Below are 8,436 nucleotides of genomic sequence, written 5' to 3' on the forward strand. Positions count from 1 at the left end.
TATTCAAAAGCCTGACTTTAATTAAACAAGTGAACAAAATGACAAGTCTTGCCTCTCCACACATTAGATAGGAGATCAAAAGAAATAAAGAAGTAAGAGAATTATTTCCTAGAGATCAAACTTGAGTGAAACCACTTTTTGAGTTGTAGACCCTCATAAGAGAAAGCCAATGACAGTCAGCTGATTTTATTCCTTATTCTACTAACACCACTTTGTTATGAGGAAAAATTAACAAGTCATCACAGATCTTGAGTTATGTTTAACTCAGGCTTAAGAATCATTACAACCTAGAACCTAGGAGTATTGAATGTAGCTTTCATCTCTGATCAACACTGGCTGGAACCTCTCACACTGTGGATACCAATGAAGAAAGATCTGTTAGGTCATGAACAGAGAGAGCATCAGGGATATGTTATTGTTCCCTAAATATAACAAATAGACCTCAAAATCATGTTTTTTAATAAGTGTATTTGGTACAGGGTCTCACCATGCAGTTTGGAATCCTAGTGATCCTCCTGTTTTCAGCCTCCTCAGTGCTGGGATTATTGGTGTGCACCACACTGCCTTGTCTTGGTGGCCAGCTCAGTGCACCTACGGGTGGGGCTGGCATGGCAGATGGTACCCCTGCACTTACCTAAGCTGGCATTGAGTCCACTGAGCTATCCTGTTGACCCAGAATCAATTTTAATAATAAACATTTATCAATTATGGCATGTAAATGAATATGAAACACTTTAAAATAAAGATACAAGAATAAAATTTTACTTATGCAGCACTTTCATAAAAGATGAGTATAACCTAATTAGTCTATGAGCTTGTGGAAGGTCTGGCCAGCTATGGAACTCTCAAGGGAAGGCCAGTTCTTACCACACAGAGTCAGAAAGAGTAGGGTCCGCATCTTTAGCTACTCGGAGAGGACAGGGTACTGGCCACTCTCTACTGGGACAAGGTCCCCACTGTATAGGTGGACTGCTGGGCTTCGGTAGGGTTGGTCTGGATCCTGTTTCTTCTGGTGTTGGACCTGCTGTCCACACTATTGATCGCTGCTTTCACCCAGTTGGTTTGTGGGTTAGCGCAGATTTTGAGGCCACGTTTGGTAATAAAACTACAATGCAAGGAAAAGATAGATGATGTTAGCCGATTCCTCAAGCCCCAGAGTAAAGAGTTAAGATTTGACCAAACACAAAGAGACTTGGCCAGTAATTAGCCAAAGAAATAATCTTTGAGAACTCATAGACCATGCTGAACAGTTTTCTCCTGCTATCATTTTAGCATAAATCAGGAAAGTCTCCAGGTAGATTCTGGCTCCTTTGTATTTTATAACTTTACAGATTTTTTTTTTTTACAGAATTTTTTTTTTTTAGCCACCAGGTTTATCAAATGTTATAATTAAACTGCACAATGAAATCTTCTAGTTTAGTTGTTGCATATCCTAGTCCTTTTCAAACCCAGACATTCTTGTTTTTTGGACTGAAGGTGATTTCTTTAATTTCTTAGAGCAAAGCTTCTAAGTATGTATTATGGGAACTGCTACTCATAAAAATGAGATCTGGAGAGAGAACAAGCCATCCTTTGAAAGCCACTAACTGACCCTGAGTGCTCAACCCTCTCCTCATTCCCATCCTACTGGCTCTGTGGGCGAGTCCTGGCTTGGGGCAGCCATGTCTAAGCTCCAGCCTCATACCTGGACACAGTATTCCTGTGGTTTCCATTCAGACTCTGCTGCTAGGCAAAGTCAGAAGCGAAGACTTACGTGCTATAGTTAGAGGCTGATTTTGCCAATGGTCATTGTTTAGGCTGCATGAAGACATGCTAATAAGGATGACTGAGGGGGTAGATGAAGTGGAAGATTTCCTCCACACCAACCCATCTTTTCCGATGGTTCTATTTTTTTACACCATGCCCAGGCACAGGGAGACACTTACATCACTGCCTTCATGGAGCCCTCTTTGATGACATAGGTCTTGATTTTGTTCACTGGCAGCGGCTGTGTTGTTAGGCTCATACAGATACTCCTCTCTGGGACTTCATTCCCCACCCCTGGTTAAAAAAGACAGAGAAATAAAACTGTCAGCCAACAACCATCATCAAGTTCAAGGAAAACACAATCACCTGTTACACGTAAGCATGTGTAGGAATAGGGGACCACTGTTCTTTTGGGAAGATCTGGTTCTTACTGGCACCCTCAGTCTTTTGTACAGTATACAGTCTGTATAAAAGTGTTAGACTAATTTAAAAATTAGATCAAGCACATAGCTTTAGGGACCTCATCATGGTGAGATAAGATAGCAAGGTACTATCTATGCTCCTATTCAAGACCCCATACCTCAGTGACACTCTTATTTTTTATTTTTTATGTATTTAGTACAGGGTCTTCAGGGTTTCACTACATAGATCAGACTTGTAGTGATTTTCCTGTTTTCAGCCTCCCAAGAGCTGGGATTACAAGTGCGTGCCACCATGCCCAGTCTCAATCATTGCTCAACGTGCTCCTGGGACAGGGGCAGCACAGCATGCTGGAGATCGAACCCTGGTCCCTGCATCTGCCTAAGCAGGCCTGTTAATCTGCTGAGCTATCTGGCTGGCCCTTCTTTTATTTCTGTGGTAGCTACTTATTCTGCACCTGTTGTGACACTAATGCTTTTGGTGCTCACGAGGACAGACACTCACCCTGCTTTCCCAAGGCACTTCTTCTAGAGAGGGGCAGGGCAACAACCAAGTAAAGAGAAGATACCATCTCAAATAGTGTAAGCATCACCAGGCTATTACAGTAAATGAGACAATGTGAAGGAGAGTAACTTGGGCAAGGCAACGTTTACTGGGGGAAGCAGCTTGTTTTTGAATGAATGAATACAGTTTTCTCATTTTCATGGAAAATATGAGAGATATAAAGGGTGGGTTTCCTGGAGTGTTCATCCTCAAAAGAAAGGGCTTAGAGAAATGAAACTGTTCAAGTGTAGAGAACCAACCACATGACACTGGGGAAGGGAGAAGTAATCTAGGAAAGTTAATCACATCAAGAGTTTGATAAAATCGAATTGAAGTTTCCAAGCACTGATGGGACTAGGCCACAATGGTTAGGAAATTTATCCCAAATCACCCAATTAGGAAGACTTGGAGCCAGATACTAACCCAGTCCTCTCTGTCTTGGGAGTCTACCAAGTGCCCTAGAGTTAAATTCCCACCTTCCACTGGAAGTCTGAGGCTCAGCGAGAGACTGCAGTTTCCTGCAGTTAAAACTCAGTCAAACCCAAGCCCATGCTACACACGATAGCCCACCTGCCTTGCCTCCCCGCTCCTCATCTCTGAAGCAGCTTCTGGACTTACCTGCTACAATGCATGCAGTGAGGCAGCAGGCGCCCAGGATGGCCAGGAGGAGAAGTCTCATGGCTGGGGTCTTGCTGAGTGCTGCAGGAGAGAGTGATTAGCGGTCTCCTCACCAGGCTCTTTTATTCCTGCAGTGGTCAGCGCACTTCCTGTAGAGAAAGGGGGCTTTCAGTGTGGGCGTGGAAAGGTGGAAAGTCTTTGCAACACTGACTCTTTTTTCTCAAAAAAAAAAAAAAAAAAATGTTCTTTTACCCTGTTCACACTAACCTCACACATTGTGGCTTTTTCCTCTTCTGTGGTCAATGTGTCAATGAAACCAAATTTATATATAAAAGAAAATGTATTGTCTTATCTCCAACCACTGGAATCAGACCTTCTGCTGCAAATATGGCTTGCAGCCCTGTCAGTGCCACGGCCCAGCATGACAACAGTGGAAAGGACATGAGGGGAAAGAAGTGGCCATTGTGGCCTGTCCACCTGCCTCCTATGTATGTTTAAGGGTGCTATTAAAAAGTTGTCCTTAAACCCACTTCATTTTTTTAAAAAGGGAGAAAATCATGGCATTCCAACAGTTTTCATTTTTTACTGCTTTTCCAGATTTACCTATTCACATACTTATTATGATTACAAGTAATGTTTTAACATCAATTTAGATCTTACCGTGTTTCTTCAGTCTTTATATTTCCATGTTGAGCAAATATATGCTCAGATACATTAAGCTGTCTCATTTTTTGTTGTAATGTATACCATATTTATAAGGTCAGTTTTCATTAATAAATACTGAGTCATAAATACTGGGTAAAGTCAAATAATCATCTCTGTAATTCCTCCATGTTTTCTATTAGTCAGATCAAACGTAGTTTTGTAGAATTTGCAATTTTCCAGCAGGATTTCAGTATACCAAAATCAGTTGTACTACAACTTTCTATACACTCATTTTTGTTTTTATTACACATAAATATTAATAAATATATTTATTGTATATATGTATAGTTAAAGGATTTATCATCACTAGTAGGAAATGTAAATAAACTCATTTTCCATGTTAATTACAGAGTTTTTTTATTAATGACATTTAAGTTTCCAACCAGGCTTTTCTCTGAACTTCAGAATGGGTTTTAAGGGTGTGGTGGTGCATGCCTATAATCCCAGCATTTGGGAGGCTGAGGCAGGAGGATCATTGTGAGTTGGAGACCAGCCTGGGCTACAAAGTGAGCTCGAAGCCAGCCTGAACTGCACAGTGAGACTGTGTCTCAAAAACAAAAACAAGAACCAAAAGAAAAACAAGAAAACAGCAACAATAAAAAGAAAGAACCAGTTTTAAATTACTTCCACCTCTACAGCTTCAGGTTTTAACCTCTAAGCATGTCTTCCATTCAAACGGCTGCTGCTTCTCTTTGATATGGAATAATGCTCCCTCTTCAGTCCAACGTCTGCATCTAATCTCTCTGCGGGAGTCATTCTAGCCAGGCTGAAGAACAGGACTCTGATATGCTGCTGGAGGGAATGGAAATTATTATAGCCAGTGTGGAGGACAATAGGGAATGTTCTAAAAGAAGTTCCATCAGTTTTTTGAAAACAGCAGTTAATGTGTGGAATCCTAAGCTTGACTAACTCTGCATGCTGATATCTGTGAACTAAGAACTAAGTAACTACATTGAGGACAGCAATGTGTAATACAAAAGTAATGCTTTAAATACCTGTCATCTTGATCTTCTAAATGTGTATTATTTCTTTCTTTCTTTCTTTCTTTCTTTTTTTTTTTTAGGAACCAGGGATTGAACTCAGACCCTTGCGCTTGCCAGGGAAGCACATATTGTACCAAGCCATCTCCCCAGCCCCTGTGTATTATTTCTAATGCCATGAATTATTACTGTACTCTCTTTAAAATAATTTTTTAGAAAAGGTAATAAAAGAATAAGAGAGACAAGAACAAAAATTTAAGACTTCTTGAAAGCCTGAGGTAATATTCAATCATATGTCCAATGTTGCATAACTATATCTGTTAATCTAAGCTATAGATGTGATGATAAAAAAGATAATATATCAATCATTGTTAATCAGCTATTCTTGTTTTGAAAATCTGTAACGTAGGAATTGTTTTATGTTACCCTATTTCCGTGTTTGCTTTTGTTTTTCTTGCTTTGGCTTTTACTCTTCAAAATAAAAGAAAATTATAATGAAAAAAACCCACCTAAAGTAAAACTACTGCACATGATCCAGCTAGCCTATGATTGAGTGTATGTCCAAAGGAAAGAAAGTCAGTGTGCTAAGGAGACGCCAGCCTGACCAGGTTTACTGCATCCCTATTCCCACTAGCCAAGATGTGGAATCAACCTAAGGGTCAGCAGTGGATGCATGGTTAAAGGAGATGGGATACATGTACATAAGAGAACACTGTCTCACCATACAAACTAGAAAATCCTGCGTTTTGCAATATCATGGTTGAACCAGTAGGGCATTGTATAAAGTGAAATAAGGCAGAGACAATGCCATTTATTCGCACTCAGATGTGGAATATAGAAAAGTGAATCTACCAGAAGCACAGAAGAAAGTAGTATTTACCAGGAGCTGTGCCAGCTAAGCAGAAGGCAATAGGGTGACATTAGTCAAAGGACATCAAACTTTAGCTAGAAGGAAAAATAAGCTCAAGAAATCTGTTTTACAAATGGTAATTGTATCAACAGTATATTGTATTGTTGAAAAATGCCAAGGGTTGTAAAGTGTTCTCAGCACAGAGAGAACTGTGAGGCAATGGCTATTTGCTAAATATAGTCTTTCTGCAATTGCCATATATGTGTACTTCAAAACACTGTGTTGTATACAATATACTTTTGTTCATCTGTTTAAGGAATAAATGAATGGTCAAAAAGAAACAAAGTGAAGGGATTGTGCCTTTTTGCCTTATCAGGCTTTCTATCAAGTAGACAATTTGACTAAATGCTAAAATTCTATTTAGCACATTAAAAAGAAATTTCCTAAACTCTGAGTGTGAATTTTTAAATTTTTATTTTAATTAAAATTTTTTCCTGTAGAAATAAAAGATTATATTAAATTTAAATACTGTGCATGAATCATTCTGAGGTCTGAAGCTATCTGTTTAGTTCTTCAACCTTAACAGATTTCCCAGCTTTAAGCACTTGGTTTAGTGGCGCCACACCAAGGCATCTCCCATAAGCCCTGTCACTTCCTAGTTCTCTCCTCTAGAGCGTGGGTTAATCAGACTGCAGGATTAGTCTTCTCTGTAGCTTTCACCTAGAGTGATCCGGTGAAGCCTATAAATTACAGACATCCCTTCCTAGCATTTGAAGATCAGCCTCCTTCCTGAGGTTCTCTCTGCTTTAATCCGAAGTGTCCAATCTCTAAACCCTTCCTCTGAGCTATTTACTACTGAAGGTGGAACATCCTCTGGTCGCATTTCATTGTTGAGAAATAATGATGCAGTTCCATCGAGGCGCAAGGACAGAGGAGACGGAGCACATTCAGCCTGGTGTGGCCTTAGATGAGGAACAAGGATGGGGTGGGAGCATAGAAGTGGGGAACTGGGACCTAGATCTGTGTCTCAAGCAAACAGTAAACAAGCTTTGCCACTCTCGGCTATAGCTGGATATTCGTGATTAGCTCAGTTGTACTCTTGGAGTTCAGTTTTTAAAAAAGAATAAATATAAAAGAAAGATTACTGTGATGGTTATTTTGTGAGACATAACTCAACATAGTGTCTTAACAATGTCATATTTTAGTTTTTTCTCTAAATTAAAAAAATTTGTTGTGTTTTTCCCAATACAGTGTGATTATTTTAAAGAAATTTTGACAGTATAGAAATTTTTTAAGTAACCTTCACCTGAATCCTGTTCTCCAGCGCTAGGTCACTGTTGATGGCGCTTCTCCCTGAGTGAACACACCTGTGCATCTTGCACTCACGATTTCTCCAGCGTTACGTGGCTGCAGACGTAGCATACGTGCACAGTGCGCGAGGCTCTACACTGAATGACTCATGGCATCATCCTTCAAACAAAACAACATAAAAATCAGGTAGAATTATTATCTCCTTTTGGGAGATGAGAAAGCCGAAGCTCGATGAGGTTAAGATATTAAGGAGCTCACTCATACTCACCCAGCTTAGTGAAGAACAGTGAGGACTTGGAGCTTGGAGCGCACGCACCAAGGCCAAGCTACTAAGTCCTGCCCTGTACCATGAGATAGTCTCGGGCACACACCTAATCTGCTGTGGATGAATCCTTATGTTCTTTCTTTTTGTCAACCCTAACCACACAGCCCTGGGCATATGCATTTCTTTGAACTTTTTATAATTATCTGTGCATATCTTCCGTGTAAATTCTGTACAGGAAGCTTGCTCAAGGTGTCTACTTCCTGCACACATTCTGCTTTCTTAAAAAAAGGTGTTAAAAGTTTGAATTTGTAAAGATGAAGCTGGCTGGCTGTATGTGATGCATGAAACTGCAGTTTATGGTGCGTCAAATAGGTCCAACTTTCCACTCCCCCAGTAAGAAATAAAAGCAGCCATCTCCCCAGGTCTTTACTGATACATGGTTTCACCAATCATTTCACCCACTGCCAATTTAGGGGTGAGAGGTCCTAGGATATAACTCATCGTTGTTCAATATCAAGAGCTTTGCTTACTGGCAAAGTTGATAATTTTGGAAATGTGCTATGAATTCTGTTTTCACTGTAATGTTTATTCCTTTCTTCTTTTATCATAACAACTATTTTTTCTATTAAGTTTCTGAGAGCGGCAATGTTAGTAATACATAAAAGAGAGGGTCCTAGGTATAAACATGTCTATGGAATTCTGACTTTCATCAGGAGATACAAACACATCCTGCCAACAGGAAGGGTTGGTCTTAGGGTGTGGAAGTCCTGGATTCAAATCCTCTCTTTATCTTCACACTCTATCACTCTATTTTCACTAAGCTGTGTGAGTTCCAGTGAGCTACTCTATCTCTTAGCCTCATCAAGCCTCAGCTTTCTCATCTACTAAATGTAGATAATAATTCTACCTAGTTTATTATATGGCTTTAAGAATGAAATATGTTGGTGGTCATTAGTAACTAGCAGGGAGCCTTATACATTGCACATACACAATATGCT

General features: G+C 39.8%; 1 protein-coding gene across 1 annotated transcript; it reads right to left on the minus strand.

The window, feature by feature from the left end:
* Positions 1-732: 732 nt before the first annotated feature.
* Positions 733-3,434, minus strand: LOC101572785 (lymphotactin). The gene is made up of 4 exons (XM_004646063.2): positions 3,328-3,434; positions 1,926-2,040; positions 911-1,105; positions 733-838 (listed from the first exon to the last, which is right to left on the minus strand). Exons 1-3 carry the CDS (start codon positions 3,386-3,388, stop codon positions 937-939), a joined length of 345 nt encoding a protein of 114 aa, XP_004646120.1. The 5' UTR covers positions 3,389-3,434; the 3' UTR covers positions 733-838; positions 911-936.
* Positions 3,435-8,436: the final 5,002 nt, after the last annotated feature.

The sequence above is a fragment of the Octodon degus genome, unplaced genomic scaffold, assembly GCF_000260255.1.
Source record: "Octodon degus isolate 3935 unplaced genomic scaffold, OctDeg1.0 scaffold00250, whole genome shotgun sequence".
NCBI lineage: Eukaryota > Metazoa > Chordata > Mammalia > Rodentia > Octodontidae > Octodon > Octodon degus.

What these genes read in the sequence shown, in the direction of transcription:
- LOC101572785 (XM_004646063.2), bottom strand. Translation starts at nt 3,388, where the DNA reads ATGAGACTTCTCCTCCTGGCCATCCTGGGCGCCTGCTGCCTCACTGCA. An exon ending in CACTGCATGCATTGTAGCAG is followed by an intron (nt 2,041 to 3,327) that starts GTAAGTCCAGAA and finishes TTTTTTAACCAG; the next exon opens with GGGTGGGGAATGAAGTCCCA. An exon ending in GGCTCCATGAAGGCAGTGAT is followed by an intron (nt 1,106 to 1,925) that starts GTAAGTGTCTCC and finishes CTTGCATTGTAG; the next exon opens with TTTTATTACCAAACGTGGCC.